This window comes from Echinops telfairi, unplaced genomic scaffold, assembly GCF_000313985.2.
Source record: "Echinops telfairi isolate 266 unplaced genomic scaffold, ASM31398v2 ScPeMD7_62;HRSCAF=233, whole genome shotgun sequence".
NCBI classification, from domain to species: Eukaryota; Metazoa; Chordata; class Mammalia; order Afrosoricida; family Tenrecidae; genus Echinops; species Echinops telfairi.
The window spans coordinates 7,163-29,530 of NW_022103960.1; the positions used below are offsets into that span (position 1 = coordinate 7,163).

At 39.5% G+C, this 22,368-nt stretch overlaps 1 protein-coding gene and 1 non-coding gene across 6 annotated transcripts in view; one reads left to right on the plus strand and one right to left on the minus strand.

Annotated features, from left to right (window-relative positions):
- The first annotated feature begins 4,912 nt into the window (after positions 1 to 4,912).
- On the plus strand, positions 4,913 to 5,076 carry LOC115869952. The gene has a single exon (XR_004046460.1). It is a non-coding gene; the product is annotated as a U1 spliceosomal RNA (small nuclear RNA).
- A 2,215-nt stretch (positions 5,077 to 7,291) lies between these two features.
- LOC123521793 (zinc finger protein OZF-like) overlaps positions 7,292 to 22,368 on the minus strand; it is a 36,473-nt gene continuing 21,396 nt past the window's right edge. The window contains exons 3-5 of one of the 5 annotated variants that reach the window (XM_045291159.1): positions 18,530 to 18,656; positions 11,655 to 11,799; positions 7,292 to 10,965 (exon numbers count right to left, since the gene is read on the minus strand). In XM_045291159.1, coding sequence (XP_045147094.1) covers positions 9,354 to 10,965; positions 11,655 to 11,799; positions 18,530 to 18,656 — 1,884 coding nt within the window. In that variant the 3' untranslated portion in view covers positions 7,292 to 9,353. Of the gene's footprint in view, positions 10,987 to 11,654; positions 11,800 to 17,967; positions 18,035 to 18,529; positions 18,740 to 22,368 lie in introns of those variants that run through there. The other 4 variants (XM_045291158.1, XM_045291160.1, XM_045291162.1 and 1 more) reach the window with 4 other exon arrangements.

Sequence of the window (22,368 nt, forward strand, 5' to 3'; positions counted from 1 at the left end):
GAGTCGATGGCAGTGAGCTTCCTAAACTATGAGAGAATAAATGTGTTTTAACTCACCCATTTCTGGTTAATTGTGTTATGACAGCACTAGATAATCAAGACATATAAACATTAAAGTATTTTTAATTACATCTGTTGGCTGCATTACATCTGCATTATGCAGAACTGCACTAGATTCAACATCTTCACAATACAGAAGACAAACTAAATTAAAACACAACCATCAGAATGCTGAACATGTTTGTGTTAGGCTGGGTTGACTAGAGAAACAAATCCAGAGACATACATATATGTATAATTTATATAAAGAAGTAATTATATATACCAAGATAAGAGCAAAAATATGCACCAATTCACAGGGTCAAAAATCCTATTTTCATCTGGACAAATTCTGGTCAACTCATTGTGGGCCAGGGTACCCACTGGCTGCCTTGCTTTTCAACCATGGGCCTTGTAACAAATTCTCAACAATGCTAGCCCCCTTTGGCTAGGCCATGCATTAGGCTCAGGTTCCCCCCCAAGTCTTTAAACTTCAGATCAGCCAACCTACTCTCATTTCTAATCTAGTCCCTATGAACCAGGTCCATGAGTGTCAGTGGCCAGACTCAACCTGTCTATTGTTGCATTTCACTTCCATTCAACAAGTGGATCCAGGTGGTCACCCAGTGGGCATTTCAGACAACTCCCAGGCTGTCTTCAACTTTCAGTCCAAAAGAGGAGAGTTCCTTTATGGCTTCAGATGTTTTTAGTTTCAGGCACAAACCTCTAGTTCAAAATTCAAAGAGGCCCAATTGCTCCTTTTTCCCCTTAAGTCTGCTAACAGCTCTCTCAGCAAGTCTTTTCAAATGCAAATGCACTGAGCACTCAGGGCAATGTGGCTTACCATTTCTAAACATTCTTTGCAGGCATGTCTTATACCCATGTAACAGATCCAATTTGATGGCTGAAGACAGTGGGCTTACAAACTTTATATATTCATACTTCCAGATAATCATTTCTTTCACACATTAGATCAATAACAATGGGTAGAAAAAATCAGTATAAACCAAGTACAGCCAGATCCTAAACTCAATTCATAAACAGTCAAATTAAATCATTTCTTATCTAAACTCTAGCTTTTGGTCAGTCATTTTGACTAAACATCATGGTCTCAGAAGTTTAAGGGGCGATTTTGCCCCGAGCTCAAAATTTATATTTACCACATTCATTTTCACCATTTCAGTTTGGAACAACCAAAGACAACTTCTAGGAATCAAACCCTGCACTTCCCATGTCCTTTCCAGAAAACATTCGAGTAAACAGCATGGGCCTATCTGACCTCTGGCTAGCCAAAGAAGAAAAAGTACCATAAGGCAGAGATCAGACAAGTATCCACTCTCCGCCTTCATGATTTGTTTTAATACCCCATTCCCCAGGTACCACAATGTATTAGGCCAGGTTGACTTGAGAATCAAATCCAGTGACACTCATATATGTGTAAGAAAGAACTTTATATAAAAAAGTAATTTTCAAGATAATACCCCAGAGCAGTCTAACTCAAGTCCGTAAATCCAGTACTAATCCATAAGTCCTTCTTCAGACTCACACAGCCACATGCGATGATGCTGGATGCAGGAAGATCACAGGCAGGTGAGTGCAAAGTCATCATGTACCCTGTTTCCCCGTAAGAAAGACATCCCCCCGAAAATAAGACCTACTTACAGTTTTGCCTTTTGCTGAAATATAAGGCATCCCCTACAAAATAAGACCTCCCCATAAATAAGGGCCCCCAAGCTACTGTAACTCTGGACTCTGGACCGTAGCAGCAGGCGCTGCACAGCTCACTGTTGGCCGCAACGCAGCCAGAGCAGACAGGAAGTGCGAGGTCTCTTTTAATAAAACAATAAACAATAAATGTGTACCGTATTCTTCTTCATGGAAAAATAAGACATCACCTGAAAATAAGACCTAGTGCATCTTTGGGAGCAAAATAATATAAGATACTGTCTTAGTTTTGGGGAAACAGGGTAGATCCAATGGCAGTGGCTCTGGAAGCAATCAGGAAGAGTGAGCAGGAAAGGTGAATGGGTGACTAGCTCCCAGGGCCCCCTTTGAAAAGGCCACACCCATTAAGAGCTACCATTAAGCTGTGATTTGATTGAAAGGTTGAATACCACTCCTACACTTTTATATATCTTCCAGTTGACATAAAATTATGTAACTACCACAATGTTATAAAGCAATTTCATGTAACATCCTCAGGTTAAACAAAAAGATCTGAGGATTGTACTTAACTGTTCTATGGAAAACAGATTAAAGAAACAAAATTATAAAAGTTTGCATTCTAGCTTGAAAAGAAATCCAACCAGAATAAGATATTTTTGGATAATTGGCAACTTTTTTGTTGTTGCTTCTTTTTGTTTTTATATTTCAACACTTTTATTGGCATATAATTCAAATATACAATTCAAGAGTTCAATGACACCAAGAGATATACCATGATTACCATAATCAACGTTTAACCATTTTCTTCATTGTTGTACTCATCTTTATTAGCTATTTTTCCCAACTTCTCCTGCCACACCCCAAGGAACTATTAATCCAGTTACCGTCTTTGTAGATTTACCTATCCTGCATTTCATATACAGAGAAACATAAATAAACAAAAATAACAAGAATAACTGTGGGAAACTGAGCACCTGAAAGAAAGTACACCTGGTCTACTCCCAGCACTCGTGACCACAGGGCTTGGCACACCATCCCCAGTGTGAGGCATGTTGTCTTCACAGTCTGGGGTAAGAGAAGCGCCTCAAAACACAGTATTCCAGGAAGAACTTTTCTCCACAGCACACCTGCTTCCCATACATGCTTAGACACTTGTTTTCACAGACGCTTGACTCTTCCCAGACACAGATAAAGTACACTTATCTGTTTGCTTCTCTTGCCCATGTATACCTTATACCACCCTTGAACAACTTTTGTTATGAGGTGCTTCATGGTTTCATTGTTTTTAGAGGCATGGTAATCCATTGTGTGTGTGTGTACCAGTTTATTTTTCTATTCTTTATAGATGGGCATTTGGGCTGTTTCCAGCTTCTTTCTGTTGTGAACTGTGCTACATTGAACATTTTGCTGTTGTTGTGAGGTACAGTCCAGTCAGCTCTGACCCACAGCGACTCTATGCACAACAGAATGAAACACTGCAAGATCCTGTGCCCTCCTCACAATTGTTCCTATGCCTGAGCCCATTGACACAGCCACTGCATCACTCCATCTCCTTGAGTACCTTCCTTTTTCCCTGCCCCTCCACTTTACCAAACATGCTGTCCTTCTCCAGGGACTGGTCTCTCCTGACAATATGTTCAAAGTACGTGAGACAAAATCTTGTCACCACGTGACTATCAGTTTGTGGTACTGCGGTGGCTTATGTTGCTTTGATGCTGGGAGCTATGTCACTGATATTTCAATGTCAACAGGGTCGCTCAAAGTGGACAGGTTTCAGAGGAGCTTTCAGACTAAGAAGAGACTGTAGTGTTAAGTTAAATTGTGAGGAGGTGAGTGTGGGGCCAGCCCCCACCTGCTGCTACTACTTCCGGGTTCAGTAAGAACAATTGTATGGTTGAGATATATAAGTATTATATTAAAGTCATCGAGAGCATGAGAGATATTATAATAATGCAGTCAGACACATTACATGGTAGCATTGCACACCTCAGCCCAGCTTGGTGGTCCACGTGGAGAGAGGGGGAAAGAAAGGAGGGCAAGGGAACAAGGGAGAGAGGGCACAAGAGGGGAGACAGAGACAGAGGTCCGAGAGCTCTATCTTACTGACTCACGCCTATATACCTTTTGGGGGCATGCCAGCCCACTAATTACAGGTAGAGACGTAAGTCACAGGAAGGGGTTGCACCATAGGTTGCACAGTCATGAGGGGGTGGTCTCTGGGTCTCCATAGGAACCATTATCAGTAGGGTGAAAACTCCACCTACAGGAGCCTGTCCATTGACCCCAGCAGCAGGGAGCAGGCCCAGTGCAGTCTGGCAACTGATCGCCCTCAGGGGAGGAATGCCTGTGCATCTGACCTCCCCCCACAAGAGACCACAAAGACAGACTAGGTTTCCCACTTCAGAAGAAGCCTCCAAAAACCTTATCCAATGAATATGGGAGAGCATGCCAGTTTGTGTTCTGTCTCTGATTTCTTTGGAGTGTTCAGCAGAGGCATTGCTGGGTCATATGGTATTTCTATGCTCAGTTGTTTTAGGGATTGCCAGATCACTTTCAACAATGGTTGTACCTATTTATAACCCCTCCAGCAATGTATGAGTTTCAATCTCTCTGCATCCTCTCTAGTACTTGCTATTCCTTTTTTTTTTTTTAATTGGGTTATCACTGTGGGTGAAAAATGATATCTTATAGTTGTTTTAATTTGCATCTTCTGGATGCATGAGCATTTCCTCATGAGTTTGTTATCCATTTAGTGTTGTCCTTAGTGAATTTTCTATTTATGGCCTTTCCCACTTAATTGAATTTTTGTCTTGAGATGTTGCGGAGTGCTATAGATTTTAATAATTAGTCCCTAGATATTGCTAAAGATTTTTTCCTAATCAGTGGCCCTTGTTTTACATTTTTGATTTGCATAATTGTTTTATTTTAATGGGCTCCAGTCACCTATTTGTCTCCCACTGCATATGCTTCGTTTATTGCACTGGGCAGTCTGTGTCTGCTCTGAAACACAGTTCTTAGGTTTGTCCTGATCTTCTCATTGATGATCTTGGTAACCCTGGAGTTTACATTTGTTTCTAATCCATCTTGAATCTGTTTTTGTGCATAGGGTTGGGTATGGGTCCTGTTTTATCTTCTGTAGATGAAGATCCAATTGTTCCAGCATCATTTGTTGAGGATTTTACATACTATACTCTTAGAAGGTACATACTATACTTACCTGGCAGGGGAGACACCATGATCAGGAAGGTGGTTTTCCCAGGGCGAGGTTCACCCATTGCACTGCGGGCATGCTGACCCCTGCCATTTCCCCAAATGCGGGAAACTTGACTGCATACTTTGTGGTAGTGGGGGACTGTGTTCGCGCTATCCCCTGTATATAAGAAAAAAAAAGAAGGTACATACTAAATAACAAAGGATGAAATAAATGTCTGCAATTAACCAGAGTGTTTCCTCATAACAACATATGTATACTTGGACCAAGGGCAACAACTAAATAACTGGTGAATACCAAAGGTTATGGTTGCTTATTTTACAGGGATACAGATTTACTGTGGACAATAAATTTAAAAGAACCTGGTAGAGCAATCTTGTACATGCTCAATTCAATTACAAATCCTGCACTAAAATAAGCCCGTATTGTCTTCCTTCTCACAGTTCTCCTAGATTTTAAAACTCTGGACAATTGTGCAGGCTCTAGATGTGGGGGGAGGTGATGACTTGAGAACAGGGCTTAATAGAGCTTCCTTTCCCACAATTAATCAGTACATATATTCATTCATCCACACATAAATTTATCTACATTACTTACACAGAGTTGGGGATCGAACTGTGGTCCAAAACTGTGACAACTTGGCTAGGCCATGATTCTAAGTGGTTTGCCAGTTATGTAACAATGTAATTTGACAGTTATATGATAATGAAGCAATCCCCATAATGTGATCAGCCAAATATCTTTAAGATATTTTTTTAACGCAGGTCACAGCCTTACTCTGAGGAAGGGAAATTGCCCTGTAGTGTGACCTGCAACATTTTTTACTGATGACAGAGAAGCAAACCGAGGGATCACTGTATCACTCACATTGCCCCAGAGTTAGGAGCTAAGCACATCCTTCAGAACTGGGTCCCTGTGCTTAGAAGCTCTAAGACCTAAGTGAAGACTGATGCCAAGAAACACAGAGATACACAAGAACGGTGAGTCCATGGATGTTGAAAGACAAAAGCTTTCCCGCAAAACCAAGAGAGAGAGAAAACTTTCTTGAAATCCCCTTGGATTTGTATGTCTAGCCTCCTAGATTTTGAGAATAAATGTTAAAGTAACTTGTGTGGTTATTTCTGTTATAGCATTACTAGATGATTAAGACACACCGGCTGCCTAATAATCTGCAACGTTTTCTTGTCATTTGAACAATAATTATTAAACTTCAATAACCATCATCAAAAGGCAGAGAAATTAAGTCAATGCTCACCAAGTCACTCCAGAATCACCAAGTTGAAGAGAACTGGCTGGGGCCAGAATTTTTCTTGACACAGAAATAGAAATGCGTTTTCCTTCTAGAGCCAAAACACAGAAGTTGCTTTGAAGGATTTTGGAGTACAAAACAAATGAATAGATACCACCTGCATTTCCTGTCACTTCTTGAAGAACTGAGCCATGATGGGCTAAGTGGGTGAGAAAAGGCAAGAGAAGCTGTACTCTTAGAAGACACCCCATGACTCCTGAGCATGCACTGAGCACAACCAGGAACTGGTGAGGGAACAGTCATATCTGATCACTCATCACCACCTTTGAACCCTCTACTTCCTGCAGGACCAAGTTGGTACTTGGACTCCCTATGAGAAGAAAAAAAATTGCTTCAGAAATGAAGGTGAAAGGAGTGATTGCTAAGACGGCTACCCTCTGGCAAATCCGAGTTCATAGGACCCATCTACTTCCAGGTTCCATTCCAGGGTCAGCAAAATGGCAGGAGCTCCAGGCTGTGCTGGTTGACAAGGAGCAGTGACTACTTATTACAAGTTCACCCTCAACTTTTCCTTTGGCAAAAGACTTGGTTAGGCACTGGATTCAGAACAAGGTGACAGTGGTGACCTGGTCTTGATCCCCATACACATGGGCCTGTGATCTAATTTGAGACTGCTACATGCCAAACCCCATCCCTTGGCAAAGGGTATCTGCCTATCTGATATACCACCCACTCAAACACACTTGCAACGTGCTAAACAGTAGTGTGGTAGGTTCCAGAAAGCAATCTGCAGGTCCCAACAGCAACTAGAATTATCTATCACTGTTGGGAATACAGGTGGTCTAGAGGCATAGTGGTTAAATGCTTAGCTGCTGCCAGGTTGATGGTCCCAACCCACCAGTTGTTCTGAGCAGCAGTAGCCTGCTGCTGTAAAGATTTACATCTTTGGTAACCCATTAGGGCAGTTCTATATGGTTATTATGCATTGTAATTAACATAAAAGGAGTTGGGTTTTTTGGTGAGAAAATAAAAGGTACATTCCCTTTAAAACATGACATCTTTAGTAAAGATACCCTTACCATGAAGAAAAGTGAAAAGCAAAATAAGAAAAACAAATTCACGAAAAGCTGTGCACATTTACATCAAGTTTATTTTTTAAAAAAACCTTAGAAATACAAATATTCCCTAAATGGTGAATATACAAACGGTGGCATGTGTATATAACATGTTATTATAGACCAATTAAAAAAAAAGAATTATCAGTACATTCATCAACATGTATGATTCTCAAATACACAACAGTAAGGACAAGGAGCCAGAATACAGGGACAGTTGCTAGGATACTCATGGTCAGAGGAAGGTTTATGGTAATTAAAAGGGGTAGCGAAAGGGAGGATTTGGAGGAAACTGTGGTATTATTCTTTCATTGTACAAATTATCACACCACTTAATGCATTTCTCAAGTTATAAAACATACATTCCAAAAGTAAATTTAAAAATAAAGCTAAAACATTTTATGAACAATAAGCAATGTCTATAAAAATAACTGAAAATTAGAGAGTGCCCAAACAAGAAATCACTCATAGAACATTAATGTTATAGGATGGATGTTTCTACAGGCTGTATCTCAAAATTTTAAAAAGTAAACCATGTATTTATAAATAAATTTTTCAAAAACTGATGTTGTAATATAGTTTGATACTCGGCCTGTTAAACATTATATGACAATAACCTCTCCTGTAATCCTACTTCTTTGGAAAGAAATTTAGCGGTAGCTCAATATTGTGACATGCAGCCAGGCATTTGTCTAATAAGTCCCTTTCTGGTGGACACAGATCTAAGGATTTCCACTGCCTACTGCTACTATCAACAGACATCATCATGTACCCAGGGATTTCCATAAAATGATTCTACAAAGGAAATTGCTGTTTTAAGAGAAAGTTTAATTAGAATGATTCACCTATATTCTATCCACAATTTCCCAGGTCTCTTACATGAGAAGTCAGCGAGGCGGTTCTCAGGTCAGTATAGAAATTGTCGCTGAAGAAACATTCAGCCCAACAATTCTTTGTCTGATCCTCACTATTGAAAACCAATAGTTGTGCTCCCATCATCTTCAGGTCCTGAGCGGATGGTCATATATATAGTGCAGCAGAAACCATTATTCCTGCTCAGCCAAGCTCCAGCAGTCTCACCTCCTAGAACAGCACATATTCTTAAAGACGGTCAGATTTTCCAAACACCAAGACTCTGTTACTGAGCACAGATTCTATGCTTATGTAGGAAGCTATATTGTAGCTAGGTCAGGTTAGAGTTACGAGTGAGGTCTCTATCACTTTGGGCCCAAGAATGTCCTGTCTTCTATGTAAACTCTGATTCTCACACCCTATTTCTCCTCTCCACTTTTCTGTTAAAAAAATGCTCTGAAATGAGAACATGCTTCTTTATACTCTGAAATATTAAGTCTTAATATAGTTGATAACAAGGGAACACATTTCAACATACCTGTGTTGAGAAAACATTCTAAAGGGAGAAAATTAATAAATAAACCCAACTGCAAAGATAGCTTGTCAAAATTCATGTCTTAAAATCGAAAGGATACTTAGAGTGATATCACCTTAATGTTTATATCAGGAAATGAAAAGTAGAATTCTGTGCACATGTGGACAAGGTAGTGATGTACTGAAGGCTTTCTCACAATGCTTACAGTCACCAGGTTTCTCCAGTGTGTGACATCTTACAGAAATCTTGAGGAACAGACACTAAGGCTTTCATTGTCTTTAATGTAAGATTAATAACAAATGTGAAAAATCTCATACGCTGCTCAAGAATGGAAACTATGTACAAGTCCCAAGGTACTCTAGATAAAGTATCTTCAGTGTGATATGTTTGTTTTAGTTAATTAGGTAAGGCTTTTTCGTATTAGTTCGTTCACATGTATGAGGAAAAAAATTCCACACTGCTTACACGTATATGATTTCTTTGCCATGTATATCATTTCAAGGTTGGGAAAAGACAAAGGACAAAAGCTAACAACAACAACAAATTCTTAATTCCTTACACTTAATGTATTCTCACAAGCTTGAGGAAAGACAAGGGATGTAAGCTATTCAACATTACTTACATATACAGTATTGTGTTTGTTACAAATGATGAAAGACATCTAAAGACTTTCCAATATTCCTTCCATTCACAAAGACTCCCTCCACTGTGTGTTATTAGGTCTACAGAAGGAAGAGGAATAATGAAAAACATTTCCACAGTCTTTATATGTATAAGGTACACCTCTACTGTGAGTTCTTATATGTTTAGTTAGGGAAGAGGACTGACTAAATGCTTTCCCACATTCCTTACATTCATATGCCCTCTCTCCACTGTGAGTTCTTAAATGGTTAGTGAGGGATGAGGAATGACTAAAGGCTTTCCCACATTCTTTACATTCATAAGGCCTCTCTCCACTGTGAGTTCTTATATGATCAGTGAGGTGTGCTAATTGGCTAAAGGCTTTCCCACATTCTAAACATTCATAAGGCTTTTCTCCAGTATGAACTCTTAAATGTAGAGACAGATTTGCCAATTTACTAAAAGCTTTCCCACATTCCTTACATTCATAAGGCCTCTCTCCACTGTGAATTCTTAAATGGTTAGTGAGGGATGAAGAACATCTAAAAGCTTTCCCACATTCCTTACATTCATAAGGCCTCTCTCCACTGTGAGTTCTTATGTGTGTAGTTAGGTGAGAGGACTGACTGAAGGCACGTCCACATTCAGTACATTCGTAAGGCTTCTCTCCGGTGTGAACTCTTAAATGGAGAGTGAGGTGTGCCAACTGACTAAAGGCTTTACCACATACCTTACAATCATAGGGTCTCTCTCCACTGTGAGTTCTTACATGTTTAGTGAGGGATGAGGAACGACTAAAAGCTTTCCCACATTCCTTACATTCATAAGGCCTCTCTCCATTGTGAATTCTTATATGTGTAGTGAGGTTTGAGGAACAACTAAAGGCTTTCCCACATTCTTTACATTCATGGAGCCTCTCCCCACTGTGAATTTTACTATGTCTAGTTAGGTTTGAGAAATACCGAAAGGTTTGCTCACATTCCTTACAATCATAAGGTTTCTCTTCCCTGTGAGATCTCATATGGTCAGTAAGGTGTGAAGACTGACTAAAGGCTTTCCCACAGTCTATGCATTCAAAAGGCCTCTCTCCGTTATGAATTTTTATATGTCTAGTGAGACACGAGAAATAACGAAAAGTTTTTCCACACTCACTACATTCAAAAGGCCTCTCTCCATTGTGAATTTGTACATGTTCTGTAGGAGATGAGGAATATGGTAATACTTTCCCACATTCCTTACTTTCATAAAGCTTGTCTCCATTATAGAAATTTTCATGTAACATGAGGGATAAAGGATGTGTACAGGCTTTCCAACATTCTTTATATTGACACTTATGATTTCTCATATGTGTCTGAGATGAGAAACTACATATCTCTCCCTCGCAATCATTAAATTCACAGGATTTCTCTCCATTAACAGTTTTCATATGAGTGTTTAGGTAAGAAAAACAATTGCAATCTTCTCCACATTCCGTATTCTGATAAGTACTATTGCCAATGTGAGATCTGTTATGATGCTCAATCAATGAATTATCCATGGATGCTTTTCCAGACTCATGACATTCAGAACTATGTATTTCTGGAGTTGTTTTGAGCACAGTATGATCTGCAATTTGGCTGCAGGTTTTTCCACTTTGATTGCTTTCACTACTCTCACAGAGGTTCCCTTCTGTACGCCCTCTGTTGAAAACAAGCACCATGCTGTTGGAAATAAATTTGTTACTGTAAAGCATTACCAAACACAGTGAATATGCATAATTTTTACCCTGAGTTATCTAATATGTAACAGATTAAATAATGTAGTAGAGATATATCAAAGGTTCTCAAATATGGGTCATTTAGATAATTATATACAAGTGAAATATGTTTCAAGTACTCAAGAATAAAATGCATATTTATGAAATTATATTGTACTTTATCTGGACACATAATTTATATGTAAATTACATGTATACAAACACAAAGAAATATATATATGTACAGGGGCTTCAAAAAGTTCATAAATAAAGGAGATAGGCACTCTGGTGCCCACCAGGGAGACTTAAAAAATAAAGTTCATAAAGAAATGGAATAAAAAGATAAGCCCCCTTGTGTGTATATATAGATATATGCACGAGTGGGACAGTGGGTAAGCACTTGCTGGTAACCAAGCAATTGGTGATGTGAACACATCAATCACTCCACGGGAACAAGTAGCAGCAGACTGCTTCTATCAAGATTTATAGCCTTGGAAACAAAGTGGGGCAGTTCTATTCCATCAGGAGTGACTAAGCAGCCGTGGATTTTGTTTTGGTATATATACATATAGTTAACATCACAACACTATGTATTTTCTCTTGTCATATTCCTTTCAAGTGAATGAAACTTACCTTGAATGTTTCCCCTGGTTTTTGCATTGATCTTCAATACCACGCAATTCACATATTTCTTCTAACTTGTAGGTGTTATTCTTCATGAATTGAACTACTAGATGTTTACTGGATACATTGTCTCCATCACTAAGGCTTGGAGAAACTGACCCAATGATTCAAATTGAGATTCACAATATGAAACAAAATGGAAAGAAATTATTAGGAGATAAGAGTCAACTGTGGGCAAAGAAATATTTTCACACATTTCAGTGTTTCAGGAACTTAGTAATGGTGAAAATACCGTTTACTAGAAATACAGTTTACACTGTTTCATGAGAAGATAGTGATATAAACGGTATAATTAAGGCAGCAAAGGAAAAAAGGTATTGCATACAATGCACATGTATCATTTTAAAAGAAATGCAGTGTTTCTCGGAGAATACAGATGTGAAAAGACAAGTCAGAAAAGTAAGGTTAAAAGTATCTGAGAACCCTGGAGACTTTCGGAGTTACACAAAACTTACACCCTCCATACAAAGCTGATCCTGCAAAAGATTTTCCTTCCTGATGCTCTGTGACACAAAAGACCTATATAGGAGTTCTAGCCCCACTTTACTCAGATTTCCTCTTTGCTCCCTGGGAAAACAAATGCGTAACTGAATTGATTTCTTAAGAAAAGGTATATCACAAGGAAAGGTACTGAAGAACAATGAACCCCATCTGAGTTCCTTCGTTGGCCTTAGGTTCTTTAGAAAAAAAACTAAAAGCTTCACCCTCTACGTCCAGAGGAGTAACCTTTGTCCTAATTTCCTACTCCAGAGGGTTTGCTACATTTCCTGGGTAAATTGTAAGCAACTTGGTTTGATACTTTTTGCCTGGTCCTGGACTACAGCCTACCCTGATTGGTACACATCTTGCAGGGATTGGCCAGTAGACTATGCAATTTAACTGACTACAAACCATGGATATAACTTTTTTTTAGCATATTCTGGAAATGTCACTGTGGCCAATCCAGATGGGAATGGTCAGTTGATGGTCCTGAGAGAAAATTCATGACTTAAAATTGGTAAGGACTTATTAACAGCTTACCGACATCACACTGGTTTCAGAAGCAAGGAAAAAGGAAGAGGAAGGGAAGCAGAGAGGAAGCAACAAACTTTCTAAAAGAGTTGCAACATGGGTTCAGGGTTGTAACACTAAAGACAGCAAAAAACCCAGAATGGGCCCAGTGACAGAGCTTTAAGTGATGGTCCAAAACGATGATGTGCATGGAAGGATAAACTTTTGATTTGTGGATGATTATTTTGGATGCTGCCATATGAATAGAAAAAGGAGAGTAAGCGATGTTATGCAACAGCAGTGGTTCGGAAAGCCCAATCTGGGGTGCCTTGCAGTTTTAAAACTGTAGATTAAGCAAAATGACTGTTAAGTGGCCAGGGTCTACTAGTTCAATCCTAAACTCAAATGTTTATAGTCAAGATAAAGGATAGAAAACAGAAAATGAAATTGCAATATTTTAAAAGGTTATATGCTTGGGAAAAAGCACACCACGTGGGAAGTACTAGAGAACAAGGAAACTTGACCTGTCACCAAGTGTGGTGAAATGAGTTCCGTTGTGTGGCTGTAGGTTCTTTGGAAAAACAAGAGATGTTTCCTGTAAGCCCAAAGGAGTTACCTTTGCCTGATTTGGACTGGTCTGAATATCTATTTGTTTGAATGATGGAAATTTTTCTACCTTGTGTTATAAAACCAACTAATTTTATGATGGAGATAAAAACTGAGCATTGTTATTCCACCCTTCAAATAATACTTGATTGGTTATGCTAAAGGGGGAAATGAGTAAATGGGCCTTATGTCAAAACACTTCAAGACCAGAAGACCTGCATTTTAAAGCAAATCAGGTATGCTTGACCAAAGAGGGCCTTGATGAATGAATAGCAAAAGGATGTTCATGTAAGGCACAGGCCTATGGGATTTGAAGGGTGTATTGGATATGACTTGTCAGCTAATGGAGATTGGTAAGTAGACAGCTTGATATGTTCACTGGGTCCATAGATGAATGGGAAGCAGAGGAGATGCAGTGATGAACAAGTACAGTTTGTAAATGTCCTTTTGGCATCTGTTAACTAAGCCTAAGGTGGCTAGAAATGAGAGAGAGAAAGGGCTGGCTGATATGTATCAGAAGTTCTGTGGACTCTTGAGCCTCTATGGCTGTTAGCCACTGACCTAGAGTGAATGTCTACAGATGAGCCAAAAGCAGTTAAAGAGACAGTGATGCCTGACACCATGAATCATACCTGCCAGCATGACTTGGCACTGTTGTTGCTAGGTACCATCAAGTTGGCTCTAAATCTTAGCGATCCTATGTACAATAGAACAAAACGCTGCATGGTCCTGTGTCATCCTCACAATTGTTATTATGTTTGAGCCCCCTATTATTGCTGTAACTGTGTCAATCCATTGTGTTGAGGGCCTGTTTTACTTTTTCAAGCACGATATGCTTCCCCAGAAACTGCGGTCTCCTGACAACATGCCCAAAGTAAACAAGATGAAGTCTCATCGAATTTTCTGTCATTAGTATTCAATGCAGCAAATCTGTTGAGATGTTCTTGAAATTTAGGTGGGATAGACTCAAAGTCATATTGTGGCTCTCCTGGTCTTCCTTTAGTTTTCCTCAGCATCAACCTGAACTGGTTGTTAGGTTCCCCCAGTTGGTTTCAACTCATAGTAACCTTATGCCCCAAAGAAGGAAACACTGCATGGTCCTGCTCCATTCTCACAATTGTTTCTATGCCTGCACCCATTGCTGCAGCCACGGTGTCAACCCATCTTCTTGAGGGGCTTCATCTTGTTCACTGCCCCTTCACTTTACTTAACACGATGTGTCCAGGGGCTGGTCTCTCCTGATAACATGTCCAAAGTATGTAAGAGGAAGTCTTACTATCCTTGCCTTTAAGGAGCACCCTGGTGCTACTTCTAAGATCAGTTTGTCCTTTGAGCAGTCCATAGTACTTTCAATATTCTTCACCAGCACCACAATACTAACGCATTAATTCTTCTATAGTTTCCCTTATTCAATGTCCAACTTTCATATGCACATGAGGCAACTGAAAATACCATAGTTTGGGTCAGGTGCACCTTAGTAACATCCTTGCTCTTCAATACTCTAAAGAAGTCTTGTGCAGCAGATTTAACTAATGCAACACTATCTTTTGGTCTCTTGACTGCTGCTTCCATGAGTATTGATTGTGGATCCAAGCAAGACACAATCCTTGAAACTTTCTCCGTTTATCATGTTACCTATTGGTCTAGTGGTGAGGATTTTGGTCTTCTTTGAATTGCAATCTGTACTAAAGGCTGCACTCTTTGAGCTTCATCAGCCAGGGCTTCAAGTCCTCCTCACTTTCACCAAATAAGGCTGCCTCATACACAGTTTTGGAATCTGAACTTACACATGAGCAAGTGGTGATGTTACAGTCAGTGATATTGAACTTCTCATCATCTTTTCCACAGATGTAGTATTCATCTGGAGAATAATACTATGTATTCATCTGGAGAAGTCCAAGTGTGTATCCAGTTGCCATTTGTGTTGTTGAAAAAAAGGTATTTGCTATAAACAAGTCATTGGGCTTGCAAAACTCTACCATATGACTGCCAGCTTTGTTTCTATCACCAAGATCATATTTTCCAACTACTGTTCTTTTTCCTTTGTTTCCAACTATTGCATACTAATCACTAATAATTATCGATGTATCTTGAGTACAAGTTTGATCAATTTCAGATTTAAGAGGTTGGTAGAATTTTTCAATTTCTTCATCTCAAGTTTTTGTGGTTGGTGCATAAATCTGAATAATAGTTGCAGTCGTTGGATTTCCTTGAAGGCAAATAGATATACTCCTATCACAGACAGCACTGTACTTCAACACAGATCTTGAAATGTCCTTTTTGATGATGAATGCAATGCCATTCCTTGATTGTTTCATTCCTAGCATAGGAAACCACATGGTTTTCTGATAAAAAATAGCCAATACCAGTCCATTTCAGCTCACTAACCCCTAAGGCATCAATATTTATGTACTGTATTTAGTTTTTAATGACTTAATTTTCCCAGATTCACACTTTATACATTCTAAGTTCCGATTATTAGATCTGCAGTTGTTTTTTACTCATTTTGAGATGTGCTTCACCAGAAAATGAAGGTCCCAAAGGCTTTCTTTCCTCCATGGCTTTACTCCATTCATATCATTATGGACAACTTTCCTTTAAGACAGCAGCTCATCTTCTGGCACGATCTCTGACAATGTTCTGCTTCTATGCATTAGGCCTTCAGTCTGACAACGTTTCCATGTAATGCATAAGGTTTTCAGCAGCTAATGCCTCTGAAGTGGACAGTCAATTCTGTCTTTGTAACTTGGTATAAATTGATGTGATTTGATGATCTGCCTAGGGCTGGATTTTGCTTATGGATGCGAATGCTCAGTTTCAACTACAACAGCAGGTTCTTCAGACCAAGGGACATGCTTGTCTCCTCTGAATATTGGTTTGAATACTGGCTGTCTCAAATAGAGGGAGATAAAACTATTGACAAGAACGGCTTACATATTTCCATATGTGTACTAACACAAAAATTGAAAGACAAGAAAGGATCACCAATGAATAGCTTCTTCCTTTTTTTTTTACTTTTGGATTATTTTTCAATAGTTAAAAGCACAAATGTCAAGGGACTATTGCATTATTCATCCACTTGGCTACTATGAGCCTGAAAAGACATGACTTCTAACATACAGTTGACCAAAAATGCTGCATCGAATCTGGCCTACTTCTTAAGAGTAGATGAACAATCTGTGCTTAGATGTCTACATCACCCAAGGGGAATTCTCTTTTGGTGCTTTTAGAGGTTCCTGATAGGTCTGGAGAAGAGGGTGCAAGAAGATGTATGGTATAATTTCAGTTATGATTATTATTAAGTACTAACAAGTCTGTGATGATAAAAAGTTTTAATTGTAAGAGTTTCAACTAAAAGACTGGGTGTAAGGGAGAGGCACTGCTGGACTGGAGTACAAAGGAGAAACCTAATACTTCTTAATGGTTTTGCTATGCTGCTACCTCAAAGGGCTCAGAATAGGGATTATACCCACTCCTCACTTACAGATTATCTCATAGTTTGCAATTATGAAAACCAAAAAGTTCTCAGGCTAGGCCTCTGTGTGATCATGGCTGAGCCTGAGGTGCCCTCTGAAGGCCACCCCAAATTATACACCATAAGCTCCAGCTATGACTGGGCCGCATGAGGGACAACAGTCAAGCTGTCTGTGGGATGCCTTATCTTGTTCTTCTGCAGCTTCTTGGCTCAGTCGTAGATGGCTTGGGTGATGGCACAGTCAAAGGTGGGCAGGGAGAGACTTTCAGAGGGCCCGGAGGTGACAGGGAGATCAGTGGTTGCACAAATCTGTGGAGCTGGGGTGTATACAGAGTAAGCAGAGTGCAACCACCACCACCACACCTCCAACCTGTGAGCTCCAGTGTGGTAGGGAGAGTATGGCGGGAATGGGAAGCCCACTCTGCTCTGTGGTAGGGGCACCCAATGCTTGAAGCGAGACTGGGAGGGGGTGGGAGGTCCTGGTGCTGAAGATGGGGAATGGCCCCAGACAGGCCTATATTGCCAAATTCATGTAACAGTCTCATGATTTTGAGAACTAGATTTTCTAATAAGTAAGGAGTGGGTATAATCTTTTTTCAGTTAAGTTTTATTAGATATTAGACAGGGTTAAGCAAAGACAACTTTTGGGGAAACATGATTAGACCATATGCATACCAGGAACGGCTCTGAGTAGCTGATACTTGAGTGACTCACTCTCACAAGGTTTGCCCCATGGATGGACAAATAGTGATTAGATGTTTGGGGCTGGTAAAATGTATATAAAAGGACCAATGGCAAAAATGATAAAGGAAAAAAAAAGAGAAGGCAAAAGGAAAAGAGAGGTCCAGAAGGGGCCCAGAGACAGCCAGCAGCAACAGGCCAGAAGGGGCCCTGTGGTGGCAGAAGCAGGACCAAGAGAAGGCCTGGACAGCCAACAGGAGCTAAGAGATCTGTCTTACATTGAAGAGGGAGACTTTTCACACATCCTTCCTGAACCTGATTCACAGTCGGTTGATAATGAACCTGAGCTGTACCCTGTTCCTAATAAACCACTTAATTTTAAGTATGGCCTGTGAATATCTGTGACTATTACAATAGATTATGGATCCCAAAGAGAAGTAGAGAGTGCTGTGGGAAGAGCAGCTGGTATCAGAATTGGTAAAAAGTTTGGAGAATGAAGGTATGGCTGACCTCCACCTGATGGGAATTAGTTTTGGGCTGATCCTGGTCATTATGTATCCTGAAGTTAGGCAGGTTCAGACATTGCTGTTACCACTATCATCATATTCTTCTTCATCATCATCACCACCACCACCACCACCACCACCACCACCACCACCACTACGTCTTTCCACTGAGCCAGTATTTTCATCTTCAGTGTCTTTAGGGATGGGCGTTAGTTGACTTGAAGCAAAATCAGATCAAATTGTAATAACCATAGTAAAACTCTACAAGATTCCTAACCAGGAAACTCTGTGTCGCAAATTGACCCCAGGGGTCAATGACCACTTATGTAACACTTAATGACCCTCAAGGCTTTAATCACAACAAATAAAATCCAGTTCATACATACAGCTTTATGTTCATGGGAAGTCAGACTATGTACAGTCTGCAGAACAGATGACCATACCTCTGTTATTTAATCACATATTCCCTCCTTTACCTCAGCTTAAATACTGGAGTAAGATCAATGAGTACCATATATATATATTTTTTACTAAAGCAGTGAATGAAAAAATGATGCCATCCTTACCTACTGAGGCCAGGTTCCTGAGGGTTTCCAACATCACATCTATGTAGATTTTCCTTTGCGCAAGATCCAGCAAAGCCCACTCTTCCTGGGTAAAGTCCACAGCCACATCCTCAATGACCACTGAGTCCTAAAACATCCCACATATTCTGGTTCAGCAAATTAGCATGTCTCCAGTGTGTGCTCACAAAGGAATGGTTGAGGTTGACAGTCCTGGAAAACCGGGCATTCACTGGGGCTTGTTCTACTGAGGTGTATTCTTGAGTTTAGAGATCACGCTTTGCCTTTCACTGTATACATTCACATCCCCACTGAGTGCATCCTGTCTAATAGATTTAAAAATACTTTCAACAAACTGAACTTCTCTCTCCATTTTCACTGTTACAAATTTTGGCCTTCATTTTCACTATCTTTATGGTCTAGAACACTCAGAGCACATACCAGAAAGTACAGAAATGCTCTACAATAAAACTCAATTTCACATTAAAATCAGCACTTTCTTTTGGAAAGAAAAAATTTACTTCCTTTCTTAAGACCCCAAAAAATGTACAAAACAAAGCAGCAGTCAGAGCACGATGAGTTAATAACTAGGAAACCCTGAAGGACAGCAGCTTTTCCTTTGTCCCTTAGCACCTTTAAGAGACCCATGAGCCCCCAATAAACAAATTGGCAAGTCACAGCACTGAATGGTGTTTTCTTGAAGTGCTCTAGATGGTCAGGAAGTGACAGGACAGCCTTCCCAAAGAGAATATTCTTTGAGAATTATGAACTTTTACATGTTTGTCACTTCTTATTCCAAGAACATAGCAAGTGTGCTATCACCTTCTCTGCACTGCTCATAACAAACAAAACAAATTCACTGCCACTCCCCGTGGGCTTCTGAGACTGTAACTGTTTACAAGTGTAGAAAACCCCCTCTTTCTCTCGTGGAGCTGCTGGTGGTTTCAAACTGCCGACCATGCGGATGGCACTGGATGGCTCCAGGTGGTGTATGGTTCATAGATAGAGGCAAAGAATTCAGATAGTCTCACAATTATAAAACTTTCAAAACCTGATGATCCTGAAAATTAATTAGTAGTAATTGCTTCCTTTAATATACTCAGATACCCCTCCATAAGGACTCTAAAGTTATATGATAACCCCAAACCCCTATCTCTGCAAAAGCATTCTCTTATGTCTGACCATGAAGAAAAAGTTAAGACTTTCATTTTCAAAATGCCTTGATACATGGGAGATTTAGCTGATTTATTGCCCAAGAACTCCAATAAAGGGGTCCTCACCAGCTCACTAGAGGCTCCACCTGAAAGTATTTTCATATTTGCAGCCCTTGAAAGTTACAAAAGAATGACTGACTACCCAAACCCTGACCACTGGTGACCCTCAGGCTATAGGATTAGCCTCTGAACAGTAGCTTTAACCCAATGACTTCCACTTGTAATGAGGAGAGAAAAACCTGCCACAAGCATTTTTGATATTAATATGGAACTGAACAGCACAGTAGCAACAGATCAATAAAGCTTCTCATATCAGAATAGAGCCCAGGTGGCACGGTGGTTATGCTCTGGGCTGCTAACCTCAAGGTAAGCAGTTTGAAACCACCAGCTGGCTGTTCCACAGGAGAAAGACAAGATTTTCTACTCCTGCAAAGAGTTGCAGTCTTTGAAACCCACAGGGGCAGTTCTACATTGTTCTATAGGGTTACTATGTAACAGAATTAACTTAATGACAATGAGTTTGCTTTTTTGAGTTTTGTCAGGATAGAGGACAAAGTGACCTATCAAGATCATGTCTAATCATTACTAGAATAGTGTTTTCCCAATAAACTTTGGACCAGTAAAAATCAATAGCATCTTTCATTGCAGTGGGCCATGTTACATATTTTAAAGTCATCAAATATTTTTAGTATCATTAGGCAAGTACATAAGAACAAAGATTATTGTTGCTTCTGAGCTAGATGGCTGCTTCTTTACCTTCAAGCCTTTAAGACCCCAGACACAACAAAACCCACCTGGAAGAAGCACACCAGCCTATGCGATCACGAGGTATCAAAGGGATCAGGTATTAGGCATCAAAGAACAAAAAAATCATATCATTGTGAATGAGGGGAGTGTGGAGTGGGGACCCAAAGACTGGAGGTCATAAATGCCACAGATGCCCAAACTTAGGAGGATACACACAGTTTTGTGACTTTTACCTCCAGAAACCCAATTTGGTATTCGGTATGAAGATCTGAGAAAAATTCCCTTGTGTTTCCAGGAGGCAGAAGCAAAAACTTTGCTATTTCAAAATTTTCTCGGAATATTCAGTTTTCTTTAACAAGGCCAATTCCATGACAGTAGGTGGAAAACTCTTTTAGAAATGGAAACTATCTTGGAAGAGCTTAGCTAAGCTGCACTAGTAAAATATGCAACTCTAGGTCCATCTAGACTTCTTGTCTGGTGAAAGTGAGAGAAGGGAATAGCGGAGAAGCACTTGTGAAGTTCCTGCCTAGAGGAACAGCCTCACTGAAGACTGACTATAGAGTTTATGTCCCCTCATTTCATCACCATAGGGTTTCTATATAATCATAAGGAATTACAAAAGAAAGCAACTCTCAACTATCAGACATTACTTAAGCTTTTAGACACCCAAACGGTGGTAAAAATAAAAATTAAAAGAATATTTTGGTCTTTGACACTTATAGCAAACACTAGATATAGTCTTTTAGCCAGATAAAGTTAAACCTTACATACTACAGGGATATTTACCTTAATTCCTTTTCTATAGTACATAAATCTTCAGTTTTCAACAAAAATGATATAAAGCCAAAACAAACAAAAACCAAAACAGTGCAAGCAACAAAGCCAATTTAAGATGCGATAGAGATTTGGAAATCTCCAGAAATCATAATAATTCTTAGGATGTACATTCAAATAATGGAACACTAAAATATATATGGCAAAAACTACTAGAACAGAGAGGGGAAAATAAATGAATCCACCATTATACTTGAGAGACTTTTAAGAGTCCTTTAACAGTAACTGACAAATCTAACAGCAGGAATACCAGTAAAGATAAAGTTGAACTAACACCACCATCAATGGTGGAGCTCACGGACATTTACAGAATGCCTCATCTAAAAACAGCAGAACACACTCCTCAAGCTAACAGAGAACATTCAATAAAATACATTATATATGTGTATATATATGTATATATATATACATATATATATATATATATACACACACACACACACACACCCAGAAGTCATATAGTGTATGTGCTTAGATCTCAAAGAACGTACAGCTTATATTAATAGCATCAAGACTCCTGGAAAATCACAAAATAAAGAACACACTTCTAAATAACATGCCCATATCAAACCAACTTCAATGCCATCAACTCATAGCGACCCTATAGGACAGGGTAGAACTGACCCTGTGAGTTTCCAAGCCCATAACTCTATATGGGAGTAGAAAGCCCTGTCTTTCTTTCAGGAGAGGATGGTGGTTTTAAACTGCTGACCCTCAAGGTTAGCAGCCCAACTTATAACCATTATGCCACCAGGGATCCTCCCAAAATAATGTGAGACAAAGAAAAAGACTTAAAAAAAAGAAAGAAAGAAACTATTAAAACTATATGAAAAGAAAATTTATCAAATATTGTGGATAACCATAAAAGCAGTACTTGTAGGAAAATGTATAGCACAGAACGAACCTATTAGAAAAAAAAGGTCTAAAATCAATCAATTAAGTTTCCATCTTAGGAATAGAGAAAGCCCCTCAAATCCCAAAACCTCTAGCCTGGCTAAATACACTGGAGAACAAAAAAAGAAACAAAGAAAAGACAAACTACAAAAG